Source organism: Blastomyces dermatitidis (assembly GCF_000003525.1).
Source record: "Blastomyces dermatitidis ER-3 genomic scaffold supercont1.1, whole genome shotgun sequence".
Taxonomy (NCBI): Eukaryota; Fungi; Ascomycota; class Eurotiomycetes; order Onygenales; family Ajellomycetaceae; genus Blastomyces; species Blastomyces dermatitidis.
Window position 1 is genome coordinate 4,735,991 of NW_025544774.1, and position 25,771 is coordinate 4,761,761.

At 47.7% G+C, this 25,771-nt stretch overlaps 7 protein-coding genes across 8 annotated transcripts; 6 read left to right on the top strand and 1 right to left on the bottom strand.

The window, feature by feature from the left end:
- Position 1: 1 nt before the first annotated feature.
- BDCG_00601 lies at positions 2–4,415 on the bottom strand. Of its 2 annotated transcripts, none has more exons than XM_045416107.1 (4): positions 3,916–4,415; positions 1,641–3,672; positions 1,133–1,394; positions 2–1,045 (listed from the first exon to the last, which is right to left on the bottom strand). In XM_045416107.1, exons 2-3 carry the CDS (start codon positions 3,315–3,317, stop codon positions 1,176–1,178), a joined length of 1,896 nt encoding a protein of 631 aa, XP_045279230.1. In that variant the 5' UTR covers positions 3,318–3,672; positions 3,916–4,415; the 3' UTR covers positions 2–1,045; positions 1,133–1,175. The 2 variants fall into 2 exon arrangements, with proteins under 2 accessions (XP_045279230.1, XP_045279231.1); XM_045416108.1 differs by having other exon boundaries at positions 380–1,045; positions 1,133–1,708; positions 1,822–3,765.
- A 1,059-nt stretch (positions 4,416–5,474) lies between these two features.
- Positions 5,475–8,176, top strand: BDCG_00602 (MFS transporter). The gene is made up of 2 exons (XM_045416109.1): positions 5,475–6,372; positions 6,480–8,176. The coding sequence occupies exons 1-2, from the start codon at positions 5,982–5,984 to the stop codon at positions 7,895–7,897; spliced, it is 1,809 nt and encodes a 602-aa protein (XP_045271910.1). The 5' UTR covers positions 5,475–5,981; the 3' UTR covers positions 7,898–8,176.
- Positions 8,177–8,212: 36 nt separating this feature from the next.
- BDCG_00603 (NAK/BIKE protein kinase) lies at positions 8,213–12,680 on the top strand. The gene is made up of 3 exons (XM_045416110.1): positions 8,213–9,657; positions 9,742–9,839; positions 9,903–12,680. Exons 1-3 carry the CDS (start codon positions 8,829–8,831, stop codon positions 12,039–12,041), a joined length of 3,066 nt encoding a protein of 1,021 aa, XP_045271911.1. The 5' UTR covers positions 8,213–8,828; the 3' UTR covers positions 12,042–12,680.
- Positions 12,681–12,697: 17 nt separating this feature from the next.
- BDCG_00604 (AP2-associated kinase) lies at positions 12,698–14,487 on the top strand. Its single transcript, XM_045416111.1, has 3 exons — positions 12,698–13,071; positions 13,201–13,297; positions 13,544–14,487. Exons 1-3 carry the CDS (start codon positions 13,041–13,043, stop codon positions 13,992–13,994), a joined length of 579 nt encoding a protein of 192 aa, XP_045271912.1. The 5' UTR covers positions 12,698–13,040; the 3' UTR covers positions 13,995–14,487.
- Positions 14,488–14,491: 4 nt separating this feature from the next.
- On the top strand, positions 14,492–18,453 carry BDCG_00605 (uncharacterized protein). Its single transcript, XM_045416112.1, has 2 exons — positions 14,492–14,806; positions 14,891–18,453. Exon 2 carries the CDS (start codon positions 16,555–16,557, stop codon positions 17,665–17,667), a length of 1,113 nt encoding a protein of 370 aa, XP_045271913.1. The 5' UTR covers positions 14,492–14,806; positions 14,891–16,554; the 3' UTR covers positions 17,668–18,453.
- A 21-nt stretch (positions 18,454–18,474) lies between these two features.
- BDCG_00606 (F-box and leucine-rich repeat protein GRR1) lies at positions 18,475–22,170 on the top strand. The gene has a single exon (XM_045416113.1). The coding sequence runs from the start codon at positions 18,736–18,738 to the stop codon at positions 21,694–21,696; it is 2,961 nt and encodes a 986-aa protein (XP_045271914.1). The 5' UTR covers positions 18,475–18,735; the 3' UTR covers positions 21,697–22,170.
- Positions 22,171–22,286: 116 nt separating this feature from the next.
- BDCG_00607 (uncharacterized protein) lies at positions 22,287–25,743 on the top strand. The gene has a single exon (XM_045416114.1). The coding sequence runs from the start codon at positions 23,231–23,233 to the stop codon at positions 25,091–25,093; it is 1,863 nt and encodes a 620-aa protein (XP_045271915.1). The 5' UTR covers positions 22,287–23,230; the 3' UTR covers positions 25,094–25,743.
- The last annotated feature ends 28 nt before the right edge of the window (positions 25,744–25,771 follow it).

Genomic DNA, 25,771 nt, shown 5'->3' on the forward strand with positions numbered 1-25,771 from the left:
ATTTTTTTTTTTTTTTTTTTACGGAAATGGCTTGCTGAGCGGGGGGCTGGAATCTGCATCTTGAAAAGAGGGGTTCCGGATTAGAGAATGCAGACAGCTCATAATAAGCAACTGTGTATCGATCCATGTGCCATTGATTGGACGCGAGTTCCAGTCCTATTTGTTCACGGATCTGGTTGTTTGAAGATGCGCTGGTTTGTGTTCATTTTGGAAGGTTTGTGGCTGAAATGTTGCAGAAAATCTGGGCTGGCGTCCTAGCGCCGCCTGCCGAATGATTCCGCTATCATACCTCGAAATAAATTCATGGTTACGCGGCAAGACCGAATCCTCCGCATCAGCTTCCTGGGGGTGGAATAATTAGAAATCGTGTTGCTATAGCCCAGCGGGGGACTAATTGACGGTCAAGGAAAAGAAAAGAAGTCAATGAGCTAGGTGCGACTAAAAAACTATAAATATCAAAAAAAATATTTCCCAAAGGTATTAACTAGAATATTTCCAAAATTATGTGCACTGTACACACCAGCGTATGATGTCCAGACCAAATTAGTCTATGGCAACATGCGTTCACACATAACTCGAGGTCATAGATGTACGGGGCGGCAAAAACGAGTTCCATGCCAAAAACCAAAAAAAAAACAAAAAACAAAAAACAAAAAAACAAAAAAACAAAAAAACAAAAACAGAACTGGGGACGCTTAAAGACAGATAAAGGAAGGTAAGACCGACGACTAGGTGGTGAGGAGAATGGTAATCATCAAACGCCAGGTAACTTTAAAAACATGGAAAGGGCTATTGCAGCAGGGGAGTCTTCTAAAGAGAATGCGCGCCAGAGGACAAAAGGATGACTGAGCGAATGAATGATATATGCACTCTAAACTCCATCGCTAAAATGACCTGAGAAGATGCATATTATGGATGTGCCTGGCGAAGGGCTGAAACAAGGAAGAAAGAAAATCATCGAAAACAACAGGAAATAGACACAAGAATTGAACAAGCCGCAGGGTGACAAACACAAGAATTCAGGGATGTGGCGACTGGAGGTTATCTAATTGATGGTCAGCACCTCTTGTTCCAATGGCCAAAATCATTCATGGCATTCTTTAAAACTTCCACACGGGGAATAGAGGCTTACCTGATCGCTGACCTGAAGGGCAGTTGGAAAACTACCATCACCATCAATTTGCGATATACCCCAGACTCTCAAGAACAGCATTGGTCTCGTTAGCAGGCAAGCCACACACACCCAATGCCCTAACTTGACTCCCTTTCTTCAAACGCTGCAGCCCGATTGCTACTTTCCAAGCCTCAGTCTCCTGCAAGACGAAGACATATTTCTTGCCTTCCTGGTCTCTGAGGCTTGCACGAACGACGTGGAAGCCACGCAATTCCGCGCTCTGCAGGAGGTCTCCATCATCAATGATTCTGCTTTTGCTATTGCCATTGAGGGGTCCCATTCCGGAAGACGTAGCCCCCAGCCGGCACTGGTTCTTGCAAGACCTGTGCAGGTTTGCCAGATACGCGTCAGATTCCTCACTGCTGGGAACCTTGTGCGCGTAGGACGTGCTGAACCGGAAGGGATTTGCCTTCACGGGGCTTGGGCGGGTGGGAGGAGGGTTCGTACCGAGCTGGGGGCACCATACCTCTACAAGCTTCATTGTCCATGCCTTGATGTCCCATTCGCGTTGGGCTACGCCTCTAATATCATCGTCTACGAACATTCCTTCAGTCGTGATGCGCAGGATTAAACCATCGGTCACGTGTCCCTTCCCGGACACCAGTTGTCCAACGGGTGTCCTCATAAAAGTGTTGTTGAATACATACACACCAGAAATAATGATCTTATCGGGGTCTTTGGTGGAATATGGTCCTCGTCGAGAGGGGGGTGGAGTTGTTCGTGCTGTCGATTGCGACGGTGCATATGATGACTCTGAGAATACCGAGGGTGCGGATGGTTGTTTCTTGGGTCGATCGTAGGGACGAAATGAGTATGCGTCGTCGTCAAGTTCAGTTCTAGCAGATGGGAATGGCGGCGGTTTTTTCTGCGGAGAAGGCGTTCTTGGGGGAGTTTTTGGGGATGGTGCCTGCTTTACCGATTCTGCTCGTTTCTCTGCTGCTAGCTTCTCCGCTGCCAGTTTCTCCGCTGCCAATTTCTCCGCTGCCAACTTTTCCGCCATCAACTTCGCTGCCGCAAGTTTTTCCGCAAGTTTCTCAGCTGCGAGCTTCTCAGCTGCAAGTTTTTCCGCGGCTGCCTTGTCTGCAGCTCTCTTGGCAGCAGCCGCCTCTCGAGCAGCGGCGAACCGAGCAGCAGCTTCTTGCCTTGCTTTTTCTTTGGCAGCTTTCTCTGCAGCCTCCTTTTCCTCAGCTTCCTTAGCAAGCCGTTCCTTTTCTCTCTTCTCCTTCCTCTCACGGAATTCCCTTTCTCGTGCCTCCTTCTCTCGTTGTCTTTGTTTCTCCTTCTCCTCCTCCTCTCTCTTCTTCCGGAACTCCTCCATCTTCCGTCTTATGTCTTCTTTTCGCTTTGTTTCTTCCCTCGCTTTCTCCCAGTCTGTGTCTTTCGGTTTGGGAGTGTCATTCTGAGGCTGCTTGGGCGGTGTGGCTGGTGGTGGGTCTGGAGGGGATTGGGGCGGTGGGGGAGGTTGAGGTGGTGGAGGGGATTCGCTAGATCCCGGAGTTCCCTCTCCTTGTGTATATCGATGGCCTCCAGGATACTGGCTCCCGGGGAACGGGCCACCGTTGTATTGTCCACCAGGGTTAGGGCCATTCCCATAGCCTCCCCCTGGGTACTGACTATTGAAGTTTTGATAGTGGGGTCCTCCCCCGGAGTTATGATTAGGGCCTGATGAGGGAGGCGGTTCGTGCTGTGGACCTCGGGGACCTCCTCCTCCCCCTGGGGGAGGAGGAGAGGGAGGAGACCTAGGGCTACCTCGTGGGGGCGGTGGGGGTGTTCCGCTGAGATGTATCTGTGACCTTCCCCATGCCCAACTAGCAACTCCAACCACTATAACAATCAAAAAGACGCTTGTGTCACCACTTTGAGCAACGGTTGAAACCCAAGTTTTCATAAGTGGCACCACCCACACGTATACTGCAACTCCAACCAAAGTGGCCGCAACTCCTGCCAGAAAGCTGTTTCTGTGGCATTGCAGGGAGGGTAGGTATATGAAGCCAGAGCCTGATGAATGGGGAGGAACAATGAAAATATCATATGGCCCTTCCGGAAGGTCTGTCGATTTGCGGTATCCGCCGTTTGCATTGGGAGGTGGCCTACCTCCTGGGGGAGTCCCATGAGGTGGGGGAGGCGGCGGGGGTCCGTCCATTCTTGCGGCGAAAAAAGTAAAGTCAGATCGCGAAGTGCATGCAAATGTCGTGAATATTGAGCGTATATGCGTAATTGAAACTTAGAGGACAGCTGAAATTTTCTGTCCTGTAGATTCTATGACAATACTTCCTATACCCTTTGAACAATCCGTACCAGTCGAGATCTAGGAGCAATGGGGGATGTCTTCATGATCAGCCATATATTGGGGTGGCACTTGGGCCCCAATCCCAACGTTGCACCTGTTGAGGTTGTTGAGGTAGGTGGTTCTGCCTGGAAGATCTTAAAAATATCCCAACTAGTCGAATTGGTGGTGTAAGTGGTGGAAAGCGGCGTAGCTCAAGTAAGATAAGCTGCTGAATTCGAATTAATGTATGTTTTTGTGGGGGATTATAAACCAGGACGGCTAGCTCTTATGCCTGAGTATTTACAAGAAAAGAGCAGGCAGTCTGCAAACAATATGAGCATAAAATCGTATTTTCAAAAGAAAAGTTCTCAAGTTGCCACCAGAACCCAACATGAACCAAACACCAACAGCAAACACGACGAAACCCAGGGAGAAAAGAGAGACGAAAAGGAAGGATGTGAAGTTTACCAACCTTGTATTATCGTAAGATTTCCGAACGGACCAAGTTCTCGAAACAATGCGGGCTCGTCCAGGGCCAGGAACCAGGCAGAAGGCAGTAGTGAGGTGTGACAAAGAGGAAGAGCAATCGACAACTGAGTAACCTGGGGATAAAAGAAGGTTCTGAAAAGGATTGACGGAGTTATTATTCTGGATTAATGGTTTATTAATATTTTTATAGCCTTTTTTTCAAATTCTGATTGCTTCGTGGTCGTTCGATTAAGCGTGCGGATGAAGCCGTCGTCTCTCCGCAGACCCCCTGCAAGGTCGCCGGGGAAACTCAGCGGGATTTTTCTGCTGCTGGGGGAGCCTCAACATTCGAGCGCGCCTCAGCAGAAAGAGAAAAGAAAAAGCAAATATTTTAGTTTCTAACCACCACATTTGTCTGTCTTCGCTAGCTTTTTTCTCACGAAAAAACTCCAATTGGACTCTGCCACTAATCTGTACACTGAGTCCTGAATTTATCTCCTTGCTGATACTTCACCAAATCACACAATGCAAAAATTCCCGCAGAAGCCCACCTGGCGAACCGTTCAGGCAGACAACTGCGGGTTTTGTTTGTTTACATATTTCTTTCAAAAGGTGCCTCCATCCTCCCCGCATGTTGACACATTGGCCAAATCATCGCGCGAGGTTGTCGAGTCATGGTGCATTGGCTTTCCTTTCCATTTGTCGGTGAGCCTCAAGACTGAACTCGACAGCGGAGTTTACTCCCAACCGATTGGCCAACTATTCTTTAAATGGAGCTTGTCATTGGACTGCATTTCTTTTCCGCCCAACGGAGGGATGGGATGTGCAACGCAAAATGTAACGACGGATAGTCACAGCTTTCCTACTTTTTCCTCTCCCCCATATCAATGGATACGATATGTGCGAGACACAGGAATTACATTCATTTCCCATTCACCTTTTACGATCCCCTATTTCTATGCAAAGGGCTTCCTCAAAACATTACTTGTCAATTTCTTCGAGGATTTGCTCACTGCTGATGGCGTGGAGGTTGTATTTTTTCATTTGTTTACTTTTTTCTTGTTCTGACCAAGCGTGACTTGGCACATCCTCGTAACCTCGCTACTAGCAGCTGATTGGCTGTGTGCTCAATTTGCTGAATGTTGCCGCCCCACGCTACATGAAAGGCGGTGTGTTTGACGTGTTTGGCAGCGCTTGGTGGTCTTGGCATTCACCTTTTGGCATCATCACAGAAGTCACAGTGGGCTGCCATTTGTTTGTTCCCAGCATTGCTTCTTGCTCATTATTCGGTGTGGTCAACCTCCTCGATTAGGTCTAATTTGCGAGTTATGGGAGCTGAGTGATGCGCTTGTATTTGGCTTTAGCTCTGGTGAGTTTGCCATTCGAACTCGATTATCATTGAATCATAGGAGAGGGTTCATGTCATATTAGATGAACCATACCATATATACATAGCATATATATATTTCAATTCCACGTAAATGCAGTAAATGATACACCCAAAACCGCTCTACCAACATGCTGATTGAAGCTCCTGATAATTCTCCAAACGATCAACGGGATTTTCTTCCGAGTATTCTATAATAGTTATAAAAGCTGGTCGGCGGTTTTGGTTGTTTCGCCAAGGTCAACGGGTAAGCGGGCTTCCAGCAGCTAGAACTCGTTCAGCTAGTTTCACCCTGGATAGAATTATTGAAAGCTCCCGAGCTCTATGCATGATGATCAGCTGGGATGATCTGATGTAGTAGAATCCTGTTCCCCGTCCATTCCTTCAATTTTCTTATTAGTTGTGGAACTCCGTTGGCGCTGAAAGAAAGAGCTGGGCCACGTGATTTTGCTCACCTGGCTCGAAATGGTGAAGAACGACCAATCCCCTGTCCCCAGATACGACGTCAATCCACACGGCCACACCCCAAAGGCTCATGAAACAACCACCAAAGGCCAAGCGGATATGGTTGGAGCCAGGGGCCATTTTATTTTCTTTCAATATCGCCCTTCAACCATCATGTTGTTTAACGGCCTTTCCCTACATCCCGTATGAATAATGACCAGCAAGTGACATAACACGCAATGATGCCGACAGCCGAAAACCGCAGTGCGGAACCAGACCGATCAATCCATACCAGCACCGTCCGCAAGCTCGATTTCATCCTCCTTCCGTTTCTCTCTGTCCTATTCCTTGTAAATTCCCTCGACCGCTCTAATATTGGGAATGCCGAAACAGCCCATTTCACTCGTGACGTCGGGCTACAACCTGAAGATTTGAATGCGGCGGTAGCATGGTTTTTTGTCTTCTTTGTTGCTCTGCAGCCCGTCGGGGCTGCGGCGGGAAGAAAGTTCGGAATGAGCAGATGGGTGCCGAGTGTTATGACGCTCTGGGGAGTTTGCACGCTGCTGCATATGTGGGTCCGACATAGATGGCAGCTTATTTTGTTGAGGGTTGTACTCGGGGCTTTGGAAGGTGAGAGTTTCTGCCTTGTTTTTAGATACATAGCGCTTGATTACCTTAATAAGACGGGTTTACAATTCCTTGTTATACAATATGGTTAACATTCCTGCTCCTTGCAGCTGGCTTCTACCCTACTGCGGTATCCTACCTTTCGCTGTTTTACACCCGTTTCGAGTTTGGACGTCGACTTGGGCTCTTTTATGGGTCGTACGGAGTAGCAGGAGCTCTTGGAGGAGTAATTGCGTATTCTGTTTTCTCTCGTTTCCCTCCAAGTGAAGAACCCATCGACGGCAGTGATACTGCCTCAGATTCACACCCAGGAACTTTAAGGCCATGGCAAATTCTCTTCTTGGCTGAAGGATGCCTAACTATTGTAATTGCGATCATCGGGTTTTTCTGGCTGCCCCGAAGCGTGGGAACTGCTTGGTTTTTGAATGAAGAAGAGCGAGCGTACGCAGAACAGCGCATCCTTGTTGATCGGGCGGACGCCGATTGTCAGAGTCAAAAAGCCTTGAATTCCACGACATTGTCAGATGAGCTTCTAGAAGAAGAAACCCTAACTGGGCCTGATGATGAACAGCGACTTCGGCTATTACCAGACCATAACAGCACTAAGAAGCAGCCTTGGGTGAGCTCCAACGTTTCATCAGACTCGGGACTATCCAAGTCGGAACTCCTATCCACGGTTCTATTTCTACCTCTAATGCTCCCGATTCTCCTTCTCAATATTGCTTCTGCTATCCCTAACACTGGCTTCTCCGTTTTTCTTCCGTTGGTTCTATCCTCCCTTCAGCTTTCATCCCCCACCCTCAGCAACCTTCTCACCGCTCCTCCATTCCTTCTCGCGTCAATATTCCTCTATATCTTCAGCCATTGGAGCGATAAGTCACGGAAACGCATCATCCCAATATTAGCAAGCCTCATGGTGATAGCTCTCGGCCTACTTCTTACGGTTTTTCTTTCATCGTCCTCTTCCTCTACACCCCTTTCCCCAGCCAGGGCTACAGCTATATATTTCTCTCTATGTGTACTTCTGAGCGGAAGCTACATCCCCAGCCCACTAACCGTAACATGGCTGGCAAGCAACATTCCGAACCCGGGAAAACGAACCATGGTCCTAGGGATAAACGGGTACGGGAATCTAGCGGGAGTCTTCGCGTCTCTTATCTTCTCCCCACGCTTCCAGCAGGATGCCTATCGCATTCCATTACTCATTACATTGGGCTTCGTGTTGCTTAGTTTCGTGGGGTTTGTAGCGCTCTGGGTGGTGGTACGTGTGATAAATGATACCAGATCTAGGTTTTCCGCAGCGACACTAAGAGCTACGGCTGTAGATTTAGAAACTGATCATTCATCCTCTGGCCACCTCTCGGGTGTTGGTGGGTTTGGAAAAGTTCCTCCCTTGGCTGTTGTAGGAGGGACATGGTGGGATTCGCGCGTGAGGTACTGGATTGGAGTGAAGCTGTTGGGGATGGGTGGAGAGGATGCCCGTGTGCGACGGGGAGATGAGATGCTCACTTTTCAATATGGCCTCTAATACTTATTTTATATTGTTTTCTTTTCTGTCCTTATGCTATTTTATGTTTAGATAGGATACCACCCAACTTTGGCACGACGTTATGACCCCCTTTACAAGCTGCGCAATATACACTTAAACACAGTAAGAAGTCACCTGAAAATTTCGCAACTTTTAAAATAGACTCATGGGAAGTTGAACATCAACGAACAAATAAATCGCACATGTCATAGAAGCAGCATCCGTAGTATTATCGAAGCGTGACTCCCGCCGACATTTCTGCCTATGATATTGGTATGCTCGGCCTACTACTTTTTCCTAGACGAAGGTAGATCGCAAATCCACCACCCTCGGCTTACTTCTCTCTCCATCATGGTATTTCTAATGCACTAGGCTGCGGAATATCGTAGGCAGTAGAATTTGATGGCCGTGTCAGCGTCAGTGTGTGTCGTGTCAGGCAACAACAACCTGACTCCAATACCCATACCATCCATACTTGGCTAGATATTTTTTGACTTCACACTGAGAAGCGGAAGGCGGTGATCCCGGAGCCCGGCGAAATATTCCACCGCTCGGTCGTGCGTTTGTCTGATTGGCCAGGCTGCTTGAGCGTTTGATGACCGCCAACGATCACAAGTTGGTTGGGATCATTGAGCTGCATCATTCTCCCAAGTCACCCACTGTTGTCCCAGGGAGTTCCGGGGCCTATCTCTCTTTGCCTCTTGTGCTTCCCTTGATTGTTTCCTTTTCAATGCAGCTTCTCTAATTTTCTGCGCAGCGTTTGCCCCTCGCTGCCCTTTCATGGGGCGTTTTCACTGATACCATAGTAGCACTCTACTCCACCGCCTCGTTCCAGTTAAACCTCCCCTTTCTTGAAGCCTGCGATATCGAGTCCCTCCCCACCAACTCCCATTTTGTTTGTGGCCCTGGATAGACCAATCGACTATTTACTATGGCAATGGCTGTACCGCCGGCTGGGACCTTCGCCCCGGGAACGAAGGTCCAAGTCGGAAGTCACCGTGTTGTCATCGAGAAGTACCTCTCTGAGGGAGGGTTCGCGCACGTCTACGTTGTCCGCCTCCCGCAACCGATCGATGGCGCTGAAACTGCCGTACTGAAGAGAGTTGCAGTGCCGGACAAAGCCGCGTTGGCAAATATGCGGACCGAAGTCGAAACCATGAAGAAGCTGAAGGGGCATAAGCATATTGTCAAATACTTTGACTCCCACGCGTCCCAGCTAAAGGGCGGTGGGTATGAGGTTTTCCTTCTCATGGAGTTCTGTGCTGGAGGCGGCTTGATCGATTTTATGAATACTCGGTTGCAAAATCGCCTGACGGAGCCTGAGATCTTGAAGATTTTCAACGACGTCGCCGAGGGTACCGCTTGTATGCACTACCTTAAACCGCCTTTGCTCCATAGGGATCTCAAAGTCGAAAATGTCTTGATAGCGCTGCATGGGAATTCGTTCAGCTACAAATTATGCGACTTCGGGTCGACGGCGCCGCCGCGTCCGGCTGCTACTACTGCTGCTGAAGGAAGGCTGATAGAGGACGATGTCCAGCGCCATACCACCTTACAATATCGCAGCCCGGAGATGATTGACGTTTATCGCAAACAACCAATCGATGAGAAGAGTGATATATGGGCGCTGGGCGTCCTTCTGTACAAACTCTGTTATTATACTACTCCCTTCGAGGAGGTTGGGCAGATGGCGATCCTTAATGCCAAATTTAAATTCCCTGCATATCCCCCTTTCTCCAACAGATTAAAATTGCTTATAGGTATGATATATCGAAGACTGATGGAAAACCTTTTTGGTTTTTCCTCTAGTACTGTTATTCTAACGACCGGCTTTTAAAAAATAGCGTCTATGCTCCGAGAGGACCCACAAAAGCGACCGAATATATATCAAGTACTACAGGAGGCATGTCGCATGCGAGGCAAAGAAGTGCCTATCAAAGACGTAAGTGCTATATTCTACTTTGGCTCTCCCGTTAATGAACTACAGTGTTCTGATTTGATCTAGATTTACTCTGGGCGTTCACATTCCGAGGCAAGGTGTTACCAAGAACTGCCACCATCTCCTAACCAAACACCAAAAATAGGGGCGACTTTTTCGCCGCCCATACAGGAGACGCAGATTATTCCTGACATTGCTCCTATGAGGCGAGGGAGACCGACTAAATCTACCTCGCATCAAAATTCAGCTAAGCCCAGCCCGTCACCTTTAAGGGCCACTTCAAATGACCCGTTCGCTATCCTCGATGGGGGCAAAGTCCCCAACGGTGATGAGCTCTCTTCCAGGTTCCCAACCTTGGACGAATTTTCGCTCTTCCATGAGCAAGGGTCCAAATTTGAATTTGAGCCGACAGTGACAGAGACCAAGACACCTACGGAAGATCTTTCTAAGCGAATAACCAATGCTCTCGCCGATGAGGCGTTTGCCAAAGCGAACCCGACGGCTGTACCACAAATGACCCCGGCAATAGGACCACAGTCCCAATCTCTCGGCGATAAACCGTTAGAGGAGAAGATTTCGATACCATCTCCTGACTTACGCGCCGAATTGACACGACAGCAAGCCACTCCACTACATCAACCTATTCCTCAAAAGCCGGTCATGGTGTCTACTGGGACAATGACAACTCCTTCCCCACGCTTGCGTCCATCGGATAGTCCACCTTTCTCTCAACGACCTGTACATAAATATCCAAATTCCTCATTTGAAAGGCGACCTTCCGTCCAACAATTGGAGAGTGACAATGAAAAAGCCTCCGGCAGTCGTGATGGCTATACATCACGAGGTGGATTTTTCAAACGTGAATCCAAACAGAAGCTTTCGTATGAAGATTTGCCAACATCCCCCGTTTCTTCCAGACCGTCGCTAGAGGGATCCCGACCTTCTACCCTTGATATCAGTGATCCCACCACCCGTTCCAAATCCGCAAACTCGAAGGCCCGACCTACCAGCGCTTTCGTTGGATCCAGGCCGGACTACCTTCGTGATGTTGATACCCCAAGAGTAGCTTTCGATTCCAGCTTCTCCCGGGTTGGATACGAGGGAGGTGACGCCTTGCATCACTCACAGTCTGAGACGGACCGTGACTATGAGCGAGCAAACATATCGTCAGACATTGACTTCTTACGTGCCAAAGAAGTAGAGGAATCAAACCGAAAACGGGAGAAACGTGTCAGCAGCGGGCCAAAGCATGTTAAACGTTCCAGTTTATCGTCTATATCTCTATCTGGAACTAAGAATCTACTTGCTGGACGGTTTGGCGATGCCTTCCGTCGTTTTGAGAGTAATACAGCACAGGAAAGGACAAGCCGTACTCCGTCTCCTGACAATATGAATGCACGTCTCACCCCAATAACAGGCTCAGAAGTTACCGAAATGAGCGATGATATCCATGAAACCAATAACGATGATATTTCACCAGAAATGCGTCGTGAGCTGGAGCGACGACGTTTATCACAGGAAGAGAAGCGGGTCGCAAATGCTGCGGCTGAGTATCGCCAACGGTTAGCTGAACGGGGGGAGGATGGGGGACTCAGTGGGGGAAGGATTGAAGGAATAAGATCAGCATCAATTCAGAGCAAGGTCCAGTCACTCCTCAAAGAAAACGATAGACACCCAACGATTAAAACTGCAACTGGATATGGACGATACACTGATACAGAAACTGCTTTGCAGGCGAAGCAGTTTGAACAACCCTCTCTCTCACCACGGCCCGTACCATTCAACATCCCCCGAAAACCCGTCGCATTACAACAACAACATACCCCCGAGCAACCTCCTCGACTGCTACCAAAGGACCCACGATCGGTTCAACCGCTTCCTGTGTCTGTGCGACCCCAGCAGCCAACCCCATCTGAGCCGTTTACATCACGTGCCACTATCACCGCCGCGGATCAGAAACCCCCCGCACCTCCAAAACCACAGAAGCTGCGTACCGGCAACCGGCCTGAAAACCCCCCGTCGTCAACCACAGTTGCTAGGGACCGCAAGTCTTCCATAGAGATGATCAAGCCAACAGGCCCAAATGACAACTGGGAGGCGAATTTCAGTAAAAGATACCCAAGTTTGTCTGGTCTAGAGCTAGTGGAGACGGAAATAGATGTACCACCTCCTCGCGTCTCTACTATGAGGACGAAGGAGGTGTAAAGCAAGGAACGATGATACCCTTTTTTTTTTTTTTTTTTTTTTTTTTTTTTTTTTTTTTTTTTTTTTTTTTATTTTTTTTAATGGAATTAATTATTTTTCTCTTTCATTCTTCTCAGATAACTCTATATTTTCCTTCCTTCCATTTCTATATTTTTCATCCTGCCCCAACGCTATTATTGCGATACCAGTGAAGAGCCTCTGATCAACAAGGCCCAGTGCTTTTCTGCCCCCGTGTACCTACTGTTTATTTTATTGTTACAATTCTTGATCATTTTGGTTTTACAATAATAGAAGCAGGAGCCATAAATATCTCTATTTTTTATCTTCTTGGCCTCCACATTTAATTCCGAATTTTATTCGGCATTCTCGATTCTCATCCCAACAGCATTCTGACCCCTCTATACTTTTGCGTATCTTTTCACCCCTCTCCTCGCCGTCTTATTCTACATGTATTTACTCGTAAATATTTCTTCCTCAAAGTTTACCCTAGGATATAGATGTCTTCTCAGGCTTGTTTCCTCTTGATTGTATAAAACTATTAATTATTCTACATATGCCCGCGGGCAAATATCAATTTGGGCCGAAGGATAGATTTGATTTCGTGTCAAAGGGCTCTGATACCTTTATTTATTTATTTTTCAGCCGGCGAGTAACGCAAACTATTTAAACTTATTTGCGCAAACAACTCCCATCTCCGTGGATGTTGTACATGGCCAGAGAGTTCCAGATGTCAGTCACTGTGGATCGTTTAAGGTTTAGCGCAGATCATATATGTACTAGTTTTCATTCTTCCCGGCTCTGCATGTGGGGTCATTTCTTCAGGATTGCCGCGCGAATTCCACGCTCACTCACATCTCAAACCCGATTGCAATCCACTTAATTTCCTACCCGGACAACAAACAGCTCCATGAAGTTGGGAGGACACATTACCGCAAGAAGTGGAGCTGAGACAATTTACGAACTAGGCGTGAACGCTGCCTAACTGGGCGCCCCTCGCGAATGGCGCCAGTGACCTTGAGTGGGATCGATAGTATGTTGCTCTTGATAGATATGATATCTTTGTATCCAGCATTTCATGTCTTCTTGGAAGAAATTAGGTGCTGTATGCTTTTCACTTGAAGATGTTGCTAATTGCTCTTTTGCATTTTATTTTGAGTAGATGATCTTAAGGATGTAATTCAGCACCTTTTCGAAATCCAATCCGCCGTCCATGGATATCTGGGCCCTGAAACACAGCAGGAGCTTGTGCGGAAAATGTGAGCGATTACTCCCTTTGTAAATCATAGCCCCCTTTTCGTTGAAAATGTGGCTACCTGTTGGAAACGAGAAGTTGCGTCATTCATGGATGAGCCGCGGTGGGTGCGCGGCTAGTCTCCTGATTCCTCAGAACTCCAGCTTCCTGGCGGAACGGACGCGATAGGGGAACATTTTATGATACAGTTTACATCACTTTCTCACTGTTAGAAAGCCTGGGATAAAATTAACTCAAGCCACAATCACAGAAAGTCCTTAACGCTCTCCCTCTCAACCCTCTCCGAGCATTCCCGCCCTGACCCGACTGCCTCCCCTTCCGAACCATCCCTACGCATAAATGATCCCGACCCGCCCCTCCAATCCGTCCAACTTCCTCCAGAAATCATAGATTACGTCGACGCAGCACGTAACCCGGATATTTACACGCGAGAATTCGTTGAGCTTGTGCAACGCGGCAATCAGGATTTGAAGGGAAAGGCGGAAGCCTTTGCTAGTTTTCGGGATATTCTGGCACGGGAGATGGCGAGCGCCATGCCAGAGTGTAAAGGGGAGGTTGAGAGGGTACTGAGAGCTACTGGTGGAAGCATAACGGGCGGAGCAGGTTCACTGGATGGAAATACGCAGCGTAATGCCGATGTGAGCATGAGTGGCGGTATGTCCGGGAATGGGGATAATAATAAGAATGGGGGTGGGAGCTGAGCGTCGTCCTTGTTGGTGCCAAAGGATTATGTTTCAAGGCAAGTTTTTACCGGACTGTGGCCGGATTGTTTTGATGCGGCCCACGGGCGTTGTGAGTGGGTGGTCCCGAGAGACTTTCCATTATTGACTAGTTTTGGACTGCTCTATGGGCATCTGGATTGGATACTTTCGTCGTGTGCTCCGTACGCAGGACTGCGTCCGCAGTATGATGTTTTTCACCTTCTCTGTCTAGTTCCCTGCTGAGCGTAACTTGTCGCAAGAAGCCTGCTTTCCACGCCACAGGTGCATATTGATTGGGTTTTTGAACTCCCCACGACCGAGCGCCCTAGGCCCACGACACACTTCCAGAACGACTGTATCCAGCTTTCTCTGAGAAGGAAAAAAATAAAAACAAAGGGTAAAAAGCAAATAAAGATACAAAAGAAGAAAATGAAAAAAGAAAAGAATATGGATGCTTGCAACTTGTATTCGGACGTGACCGCTTCTATTATTCTTCAGCAAGATGCTTCTCTTTTCCCCATCCCCCAGCCGAAGTTCTTCGGGCCTTCAAGTTTAGAAATGACCCTACATGAGGAATTCACGCGTTCTGGAGATAGCTTGATTACGCAGCGTAGATTTTATGAAAGGTCAGGGTGGATTCAGCTTTCTATATTATTTGGCCGACTGCCTGTCCCGCTGATGTCTCCGGACTATCATACAAGCTTGGAGCGACGAACTCTTAGAGATCTCGATTGGACGGCCCTGCCCAATGAAACGTGCCTTGCAGCCTTGGTTCAACGGATCGATGTCTGTGTGTGATAATCTCTCTGGGAGTGAGTTGCACATTTCCAAAAAATAATTCTAAGAATAAATGTTGATTTCAAATGGAATTTTGGTTCTTTTTGGCCATCTTCTAGCTTTTTAAAAGTGTTCCTTCCGGTCAGCGATGGCTCCCCGTCTGGGGCTGCTACGTCGTCCTCTTGTCAAACTCACGGATACAATACAGTTTTCTGCTTTAATGCCCATTGTTGCCCACTGAAGCAAATGATGAAATGTCGAAACTGGAACTCCCAGTTGAGCAAGAGGGTTTCCGTTCAAACTGGCGCCCAAAAATAGTTGGATTGTGCTAGTGGTGAAATGGCTATCCTAAATTGCTTTTTTTTGGATGGTCTTCTCAGACTGGAAATGTGCGCTGCACGGACGTTGATGTACTCCGTACTATGAAAGCCACATAGCAGGGTTCTGAGGAACCATCGAGCCCGTTCACAGAGGAGATTTCTGCTTGCTAGTACGGAGTACCCCATATAGAGTAAAAGTGACCGGCTTCCATGTCAAGGCCCCGGCAACGAGTCACTGAACCAACGCCAGATCTGCTGATATTTGACGATATCATTGGCTTGTGAGGTGGCAGTTCATTATCCCCGACAGTTTTCGCCCCTTTCTTTGGGGTTCACCGCCGTTGGTAAGCTAGTAAGGGGCACACATTTAAGGATTAACGTTTGTTTTTTCGAGTCTACAGCGTACACCACACACGTGCAATTTTGTGTCAACATTATGAGGGGCAGGTTTGGCTGTGATGCCATTCGCCACGGTGTTCTCAGGCACTGTTCGACCGATATCAGGACGCGTTTGGCAGGATGAGAGGCGCGGATAGCGAGTAGGTTGCTGAGGAAGCCCGTCAGCTATATATACCAGCATATAAACCTACCGTTTTCCGAACCTCTCAAATTTTTTGAATGCTGACGTCCAACCAAAGCCTACGGCAACATCACGTCGAACCAACGCCAACTTAGGCTCACTTCAAACCCCCACATCACATCGCGACTAGAAGAAATAGCCTCAGAATTAACCACTCGCAAAAAGGTGGGTTTTGTTTCCTTTGGGTTTACTATGGTAAACCGGAGAGCGAAGTCATCGAAAAGTATGCCCTACAAAGTACCGTGCCTACGGTATCCCATAGCCGCATCCGTATATAAGCAGTAGGAGGATGGAGATACCTTTCAACGCTATCGAGGAGCCTAGGTACTATAGTCGATCACTCCTGGCTGAGTGAGAGCTAGCATATTAAAGAGAAACCCTCCGGGCTCTATCCAGTCTGATTGCCCACCTCAGTCCCCAGGGACCACACACCAGTCAATTCCCACCCACTCTCTAACGGATTTCTTGGGAATGGAATCGGGCCGTGTTTCACTTGGGCCACGGAGAAAGCAATCATAGTCTAAGCCCGCCCACTCTACATAGTAGCCCCGACCGTGGAGATCGTCGTCCCTGTCTTCCTTCAAATCCTAGGAGCGCTCCTGCTCGCATTTCTCTCCGCTCTCAGTCTTTACAATCTTCAACATCATCGCCTTCACAAACGACCTCGCCATAATCTTCACCCTCGTTTTCCAACGGCTTCCATGCTTGATTTCTTTCTGCGCGTACCCCGTGGCCCTATCTCTCCCCTCTAAAAATGATTTGGGAAACGTGAATCTACAATCCCTGAACCTATGCCCCCTGTCCCAGAGCTCGCCCCGTACCTCAACGCGTTCTCCCAAATCATCAACGATTCTAAGTCGACAGGACAGGAAACCGGTTTAAAATGGCGAATAACACCGTTGAGAACGTCATGGACCTACCCCCATTACCTTTGGGCACCCGGATTGCCATTGCAAGCGTCCTCGCTGTCAGCTTGTATAATGCGTTAGAACTGTTCGTTCTGATTTTTGTCGCCTTCCGCACATTTAAAGGTCTATATTTTTGGAGCTTGCTACTTTCAACATCAGCAGGCATTGTGCCTTACTCCATCGGGTTCCTGCTTGGATATTTCGCACCACCGATCGATTCGGAATGGCCTCTGGTCACTCTGGTTTCCGTTGGCTGGTGGGTGACGACAACAGGCCAATCCCTTATTCTCTATTCAAGGCTCTATCTAGTCCTACGTAATACCAAAGTCCTCCGCCTTGTTCTGTTTATGATCGTTGCCAACGCTGTCATCTTCCATCTGCCCGGTGCAATCGTCTCAATTCGCTTGATGGTACGCGAATCGTTTCTCGAAGCCTACATCGCCATAGAGAAAGTACAGATGACAGTATTTTGCGTCCAAGAGTTAATCATATCAACGCTCTACATTTGGGAAACCGTAAAAATGTTGAGGCTTTCTCTAGATAGGGGAAATAGGAGGATCATGTGGCAACTTATCAGCATCAATGTAATCGTAACCGTGATGGACGTCGGACTACTCGCCGCGGTATATGCAAACCTATACCTCTACGAACCATCGATCAGGGTAATGATATACAGTATCAAGCTAAAATTGGAGTTCGCCGTTCTGGGACAGTTGGTACACTTGGCCAGTTCCCGTTCATGCTGCTTGGACTTCACCATAGGTTCAAACGGATTTCCAGATTTTGTTGACCCTACTCGCATTACTACTGACATTACCCATGCCCGGAGACTCAACCCCGTAGCTTCTAAGCCATTACGGTCGGAATCGGATGACGCTATAGACACACCAAGCATTCTTCTGCCTCCGCCTGGTGGATCTCTAAGCGGTGACGACGGACACTATATGACGCGCAGTACTTGCAGCCGGTCAACACAGACCAACCCAATTAGCCCAAGCACCACCTTGCTCCTAGGAAATTCCTCCCGATCAGGGTCTCGCGAACAAAATGGAGAAGCAAGCAATCCAGAAACAGAATGCCCAGGTTGAGCATCCGAACCACCGTATACCGGCGTTTTTTATGTCTTTAAGGACAGTATTATTGCGTAACGTCGCAACCTCTCTGTCTCTGGATTGAAACGTGGACAACAACTCATGAGTTGTGCTTACTTGCCCTCGAGGACCGGGCATCCGTAACGGTACCTAACCAATTCGTGTCAGGGAGAGTGGTGGGATATCAGTCTACCGCGGTTTGTACACCAACGAAAGAAACCTGTGGAAGCTGCTGAGAGCAGGCGAACTGGTTTTTGAGAGATAGAGGCGAACATTCCACCCCGGGTCCATCTAGCACCAGATGCTAATCGCGGACGATACCATCGTTCGCCAAGCCGTTCTATATTACGGATATATTGTGGGGAGGATCGAAATGTAGTGATCAAATACTTAAAAACCACGAGGCAATGGGTGTTTGGGCAATGCAACTTTAAAAACGAGACAAGTGCTTTGGGGGTTGAGGGGCGGCAGATACATACCGTGCGACTATGAACATATTTGTGTACGATCCCGAATATAATATAATCGATGTATACTAAAACAATGAACGTCTTATGATTTTGTTTCCTCTGTAACTGCAAAATTTATATTTTCCTTCTCCTTGTACTTTCCCATCTTCTTATGTATGGTATTCTCCAGATGCCATTTCAGAGCAGCAGAAGCTCCTACCCCCTTTTCCCGTTTTCCCGCGATCAGCAGCGATTGTATTGAATTTGCCTACTCCTATAGAACAAAGAGAAATATGAATGACAGAGGGAGCTCCTAAACCCACGGATTTTCCTTATTACCTTCATACTTAGGTTCCAGCCGTCTGGGCCAGGGGTCTCCAAATTTTATAGAGTAAATAAATCAATCGTATCTGTTTGGCATGAGAACGAGGATGGGCTTGGCGAGGAACATCCAATCCCCAAACTTACTGCCGCCTTCACCCGCCTTGATACGCTCAGCATCTCAAACACCTCTCGTCCTCGAGAGAACTATTGCCTGTCGCGAATGGATCTGTCTCCTGCTCAGTAGGTTTACTTTCCCAAGCGGAGCCGGCTTCCCCAGGTCATATCGCCCATAATGGCCACCCCCAGGGCTCAGAAGTTCAACCCCATTGCCTTCACACCCGGGCCGGTAACCCTGATCACAACAATCGTGTATCTCGCCCTTCTAATTCCGATCCTCGTCATAAGTCTGGTTGTTCCTCCCGCTCCGGAAACAAGCCCGGAAGGTGTGAATCTTACGGAAGCCTGGAGGGATCTTCAGCACTTAACCGGAGGTTTTCACCCATATAATAGCCGGAGAAATGATGACGTCCACCAGTGGCTCCTGCGCCGAATCGATTCGATCCTTCGCCCTACAGTAGAGGCTGGAGAGCGCCCTTCCGCTAATAACGACATACCAGACGTTTTCGTGTTTGATGACAATCAGTCTAATCTGACTTATTCTAACGGTGGAGTTGGCAAGGCTGCAATTGTGGGAGTCTATTTTGAAGGCACCAACATCATTGTTTATATACGAGGGACTGAAGATGACCCGGAGAACTGGTGGGAGCGCTCAAATGGGAAACCGAAAGGGAAAGGAGGGGTTCTGGTAAACGCTCATTATGATAGTGTTTCAACAGGGTATGGAGCCACGGATAATGGCATGGGAGTCGTGAGCTTGCTACAACTCCTCAAATACTTCACGACTCCTGGCAACAAACCCCGGAAAGGTCTCGTCTTGCTCTTCAATAATGGCGAGGAAGATTATTTGAACGGCGCACACGTATTTAGCCAACATCCACTGTCAAACTTTACGCATACGTTCTTGAATCTTGAAGGTGCGGGGGCGGGGGGTCGAGCTGCCCTTTTCCGAACCACGGACACCGAAGTTACACGATTTTATCAGAACGCTAAACACCCATTTGGCTCTGTGCTCGCTGCTGACGGGTTTAAGATGGGCCTACTGCGCAGTCAAACTGATTATGTCGTGTTTAACGGTATCTTAGGGCTTCGAGGGCTTGATTTGGCTTTCATAGCTCCCAGAAGCCGATATCACACAGACCAAGATGATGCTCGGCACACCAGTGTGGATTCCCTGTGGCACATGCTCTCTGCTGCTATAGGAACCACTGAAGGTCTCGTTTCATATACGGGAACGGATTTTGATGGCAAATCACAGGGCCTAGACAAAGTGAACAGCGGCACTGGCACTCTAGGTGTTTGGTTTGATATGTTTGGATCCGCCTTTGCGGTTTTCCGCCTTCATACTCTGTTTGCACTCTCCGTAACGTTACTGATCGTTGCCCCTCTGGTAATCTTCATCACGGCTATTGTCTTATCTAAAACAGACCGAATGTACCTGTTTTCGATGTCCAAGTCGTTGGGAGGAACTGACGAACGGGTCTCCTTACGAGGTCTCCGCGGCCTATTCCGCACCCCTATAATATTGGCTGTGGCTACGGTCATTCCTATAGGTTTGGCGTATCTACTCGAGAAAGTCAATCCATATATCGTACATTCCAGCCAATTCTCAGTGTGGAGCATGATGATCTCTGTGTGGATATTCCTAGCTTGGTTTCTAGCCTGTGCCGCTGACTTTTTCAGGCCCTCAGCTCTCCACAGAGCATATAGCTACACGTGGATATTCATCGCAACGTGGGTCATGCTAGTGATTAACACAGTTTATGCAAACCAAAAAGGAATTGCGGCGGGATATTTTGTGTTCTTTTACTTTAGTGGCTCATTTCTCGCGACTTGGGTTTCATATCTGGAACTCTTCGCTCTTCCGCGGAAGGGGGATTTTGCGCGTCAGGCCATTATGCATTCAGGGCGACCTCCAAGCAGCCTCAGAAGCAGGTTACTAACGCCTTCCGCAGACGAGCTACCATCTGATACTGGCCCCCATGCTGAATACCCCGGAGATGCAGACGAGACCGACCCCACAGAATCTACATCCCTACTTCGTGGCCAACGTACAACGTTTGCAAATTATCGGACTGGTGGCACTGACGGTGTCGTTGAAGGTACCGATGAAGGCCCCAGTTTTAAACATGAACAATCATGGAGCTGGACATTACCTAGGTGGACATGGGTATTACAACTCTTGCTTCTAGCTCCTATTGTTCTCATTCTTGTCGGCCAGCTTGCCCTTTTCCTGACCACCTCAATGAGCCAGGTTGGTTCAGACGGAGTGTCGACCTTCATTGTCTACTTGGCATGTGCCGTCTTTACAACTCTTCTATTCGCACCTTTATTCCCTTTCATCCATCGATTCACATACCATATTCCGACATTCCTGTTTCTCGTATTTGTTGGTACTCTAATTTATAATTTGGTGGCCTTTCCCTTCTCTCCTGCCAATCGTTTGAAGATGTTTTTCATACAGGAAGTCAATCTGGACGACGGTTCGAATACAGTATCTCTTAGCGGCATACAACCTTATCTTACGGATGCAATAAACTCTATACCGAGCGCAGCAGGCCAAAATATTACCTGCGACCAAAGCGCGTTTGGTAAACTCGAAAAATGTTCCTGGGCTGGGCTTCCTCCCCGCGTTCTGGGACAAGATCATGATAGGGACACTGGAATCGTGTCCAGTGACTGGATGTCCTACAACATTACCAAAACAGTGGGTGAAAACAAAGCACGCATCGAAATTTCCGGCCGGAACACACGAGCCTGCAAACTCAAATTCGACAAGCCAGTCGCGGATTTCCAGGTTTCAGGCTCCGCAGTGGACCACCGTATGCCGCACACTTCCGGCCAAGGAGTTGCGGAAATCAGACTGTGGAGTCGAACGTGGGATAGGACTTGGGTTGTGGATATATGCTGGCATGATAGCCATGACAAACCAGAAGACGATGATGGTGATGATGAAAAGCAAGACGCTCCCCGAAACGGGTTGAGTGGAAAGGTCATCTGTCTGTGGAGCGACAGTAACCAGTCCGATGTGATACCGGCACTGGATGAACTGCGGCTCTATACTCCTAACTGGGTTGCTATTTCGAAATCAGCGGATGGCCTTGTCGAGGCTAGTCATGGCATCACAATTCAATGATGCCGTCAATTTTTGCTGAGAAGTTTTCTTTTCTCTTTCTGTTTGCTATTTTTGGTCTAGTAGCCTAATATGCACATGTACATGTACATACATAATGAACATTCCCACCTTTTCTATCAACCATTTCGGACTTCTGTTAAAATTTTAGTTTGGCATTCTTGATGCCGACATTTTCGCCTGTACCGTCGATCGTGGAAGGCGTCCCGCTTAATTTTACTTCTCTTTCCCCATATTTTTCAGCCTTTGGTATATTTTGCCTGTCTAATATTTGATATATGTGTACTGTTAGTTTCAGTTTTTGATCATAACACTGGACAGAAAGTCACTGGGTCTTATATACAAACCTTGCCCATCTTCCCAAATCAGTCTAGGCTTCCTTTCTTCTCATATCTCATTTTGACTAATGAATTAAGGACTCCGAGGGGTGCTAATAAACAACCTCCACTATAAACCTTTCACCTTGACTTGATATAGGAGGGAGGTCCAACTGTCCAATGGTCCCGCCTATTACCGAATTAATCCGTGCCAAGCCAATGCCAAGTAATAGTATAACTAACCATGTGAAGTGTTTATTTCAACCTCTCCCGTGCTTGACGGCGACTCCGCCGGGGAGATTCTACACAGAAGGGCTAACTTAATGGCGATGAGTGTCCACGGTACATGTAATGTACATGTACAAGCCAAGTTCTGCGATGCCGTAGGCTAACAATTCGATTATTAATGCTTTCAAAAAAGATCAAGATCAAAACGATCGAACCTAGTGAGCCAAATTATCGCCCAAGGCAAACCTATTGAATTTCCTTGAAGCTATCCTATCCGGGAAAAGAGTAGGATGTCTTTCCCTTGTGGCGAGCTAAAGACCTGATATGATACCCGTGGCCTTTGGTCTTGTTTCTCGTTTTATGTCAGTCTTGAGAAAGCTGGGCAGGTAATGGATGTTAAATATCCAAGAGCACCCACCAGTTTTGTACAGTTTAGGCATGATGGAAGCTGTCCCATCTCCACTGTCCAGTTATATGGATTGGTAAATAAAGATTTCTCTTTCAAAGTCAACATTTCTTCCTCTTTTTCCTTTTAGGAAGATTCTTGTCAGTCAATTTGATACAAGAGGTGGGACCTATGAACTTTGTACTGCACAAGCTGTATGGCGACTGGAGCTTATCAGCTTGATGGCACGTATCTGAACTAGGAGGGTATCTGATTTTCACAGGATTTCATGAGACCAAGTGTGCTTTCATATCTGATGGCAATTTTACAAAGGATTCGGAGGAAGAGACCTAATATTTTCCTTCATGTCCATTGTAATATGGGATCCTTTATAAAACACAGTTCATTCGCCAAGAGAAAGAATTGAGGCTCAACACAGCCCCTGACATTTGTGCTTTCTCCTCTGCACTCATTCTCATCTGAGCTTTCTTTACCATCATTATATGAGGGCTACCCTTTTTCCTTAGTCCTTTTTATCTTACTTGTTTCCGTGCTTCGTACCTTTCGAATTTTACAGCCCTGTGGAGGCCCTTGAATCAACGTCAGAATGGGGCCACTTCACCCAAGACCTCGTTATATGACCGGCCACCTCCCCTCTCCACGCATGCTTAATTGCGAAATTTCGAAATACCATAGCCCACAAATGGATCTTAAAGAAGCCGTTTACTCCCTAGCTGCCGCAGTCCTATACGCCCGGCACTCGCAGTACGTCGAAGCTCTCGAGGAGCACACTGACTTCCTTCGGCGGAGTTCCTCTCTTATGTCCCGCGCACCAGTCTGGTTCAACATCGGATCCCTCTGGGCTTCAGTGGGCGATCTCCGTCGAGCATTAGACGCATACGAGCTCAGCATCAATGAGGATCGCGAATTCACAATATCTTGGTTTAACAAGGGGATCTGTCATTTCCTACTGAGGGAATACTGCGAATCGAAGAACACTTTCCGGAAATGTTCCTCCACTTTCAGAATGTTCTCTCAGGTCAAATCCTTCGATGAGTATAGTCTGGATTTCGTCCTTGTGAAAAATGATGTCGTGTGGAATGCCAACGTTGCCAAACGCCGCTGTCAGATGCAAATGACAGTGTGTGGGGTGGACGCTCTCGAACCGAAGTTACGGCGTGGTCACCTTAGCCTGTTTCTCGGACCGCATAAGGATTGTTTCAAATCAAATGAGATGTTTTTAAACAAGTGCCGATCCAGATGGAAGGAGACCTTGTCATTAGTCCCTCGTCCTTCGATTATTCGAAAGAATTCCTACTACAAGCAACGGAAGCATGCTTATATTGGTTTCCCAGAGATGCAAGAGGGTGGCACCAAAGTCGTTCTCAAAGTCCCGGTCTCTAGAGGGCAATCAGCAGCAAGCCACAACCACCAGGATCCACAACCCACAGCTAACGTTCCTGAGCTATCACGTTTTCCGCCTGTAATTCCACGCAAACAAGTTCCAACTGCCTCCTCACCATCCTCTCGCCGAGGACCAAGCTCCTGTGACCGGGCAGCAATAGTAAACGCATTCCCCCTACCACCCCAAACTCTGAGGAGAAGAGGGCGCACTCCCAGTCCTAGCCTTGTGACTGAACAAGCTGAAGTACGTAGAAATAGTGAAGCCCAAATCCCATCGCCGTTCGTACAACGAGAGCAGACACCTACACGAAACGGGACGACATTTCCATCACGAGGAGTTCCAATCCCTAGATCAGTGACTGATACCTCGTTTAGGGCCCGACTGTCAGGGGCCAATCGGACTCCTCTTCCCGCGTTTACATTCCCCCCACCACCGCAGCCAGTGCCAAGCTTGATGCAACAAGAGCTTCCACGGATCTTAAACCTAGCAGTGGACCATGACAGCAATGATAATACTTATGATGTTAACAATAACACGACAGCGGTCCATAGGCACATACCCAGCGGGTACTCCCACCAACTTTATTACCCTAGCGGCCTTCTAGCAAGATCATTCTCGACAAATATGACTGACAGAGATGACGACTGTAACGTCACGGAACAGCACAATAGCGGAAATGGGCCCATGCACCGTGTTGTTGATTCTGACAGGACGCCTGAAGAGCACAACAGGAACGACTCCCACACATCTATTACCACCGCTTCAGTTGACGCATCTGCGTCGCGAGATTCCTTCTATTCGGTCCCTGAGGCACTGAATAATAGGATGAGCGAAGTAATGCTATCGCCTTCATCATCGACCTCATGCTCCACCTCCACTACTAACGTGTCCCGGGAAAATTCCTATAACCCGCGCCTCCGTCGACGGATATTTGAAACTATGCTTGTATTTCTACCTATTACCCAATCAGGCGCCATAGCACGCAGCCGGCGTCACTATGCTGGTGCTGGTAGGGCTCCTGTGAACGAACGCCTGCCAGAAAATGACTATGGGGGCGAATATTGAGGATGAGGGTGAGCGAGCGAACAGAGTTGGGAGCATGAAAAGAAAACCCAAACCAGATTGTCATGGCACTCCAAGGACTAATTTTAGTTAGTTACGGGGGCTGAATGTATGCATATATTACCAATATCTTTTATGCATTCTGTATTCCTTTCTTATTCCTCTTTTTTTCAATTTTTCTCACCCACTTGAGAATGGAAAAGAAGAAACTATCGACAATTGTTACGCAGCGCTTATCTACATGGCAGCAAGAGGCATTGAGAGGGACACAGCCCAGAGCAATCCATTTTCTCTTTCCGGTTATCTTGAAAACGCAGGATGCATTCAACTACAAGGTGCAGTACATTACAAACGGAACGGAAACATAGAAGTATGGAGCGGCAGGTAACTCGGAAATCAACCCGTCCCCGGTTGTATTTTACTTTCTCTCCCTCTTTTTCACCCGTTCTCGTTCGTTTGATTTCTGGTCTATCAATAGTCAAGTCTGCTCTCTTGAAGTGAAAGGGGTGTAAAAAGGAGGCTGAACGGCGATGGGAAGCAAAGAAACAACAGTCTCTTGTAGTAGTTTGAATTAGCACAATATCAGTTAGTTACATGTTTTCGAGACCACAATTCAGATTTAAGAAGATACCTATGTAATACTCTAATACTCAACTTTTTATTTATTCATTTATTCATTTT

Bases quoted from the DNA above. Each gene is read 5' to 3' on its own strand.
- BDCG_00601 (XM_045416107.1), bottom strand. From the start codon at position 3,317: ATGGACGGACCCCCGCCGCCTCCCCCACCTCATGGGACTCCCCCAGGA. The intron at 1,395-1,640 runs GTATGGTGCCCC...GACCTCCTGCAG, and splicing joins GGACAATGAAGCTTGTAGAG to AGCGCGGAATTGCGTGGCTT.
- BDCG_00602 (XM_045416109.1), top strand. From the start codon at position 5,982: ATGATGCCGACAGCCGAAAACCGCAGTGCGGAACCAGACCGATCAATC. The intron at 6,373-6,479 runs GTGAGAGTTTCT...TGCTCCTTGCAG, and splicing joins TGTACTCGGGGCTTTGGAAG to CTGGCTTCTACCCTACTGCG.
- BDCG_00603 (XM_045416110.1), top strand. From the start codon at position 8,829: ATGGCAATGGCTGTACCGCCGGCTGGGACCTTCGCCCCGGGAACGAAG. The intron at 9,658-9,741 runs GTATGATATATC...TTTAAAAAATAG, and splicing joins CAGATTAAAATTGCTTATAG to CGTCTATGCTCCGAGAGGAC. The intron at 9,840-9,902 runs GTAAGTGCTATA...GATTTGATCTAG, and splicing joins AAGAAGTGCCTATCAAAGAC to ATTTACTCTGGGCGTTCACA.
- BDCG_00604 (XM_045416111.1), top strand. From the start codon at position 13,041: ATGGCGCCAGTGACCTTGAGTGGGATCGATA. The intron at 13,072-13,200 runs GTATGTTGCTCT...TATTTTGAGTAG, and splicing joins GACCTTGAGTGGGATCGATA to ATGATCTTAAGGATGTAATT. The intron at 13,298-13,543 runs GTGAGCGATTAC...CCACAATCACAG, and splicing joins CAGGAGCTTGTGCGGAAAAT to AAAGTCCTTAACGCTCTCCC.
- BDCG_00605 (XM_045416112.1), top strand. From the start codon at position 16,555: ATGGCGAATAACACCGTTGAGAACGTCATGGACCTACCCCCATTACCT.
- BDCG_00606 (XM_045416113.1), top strand. From the start codon at position 18,736: ATGGCCACCCCCAGGGCTCAGAAGTTCAACCCCATTGCCTTCACACCC.
- BDCG_00607 (XM_045416114.1), top strand. From the start codon at position 23,231: ATGGGGCCACTTCACCCAAGACCTCGTTATATGACCGGCCACCTCCCC.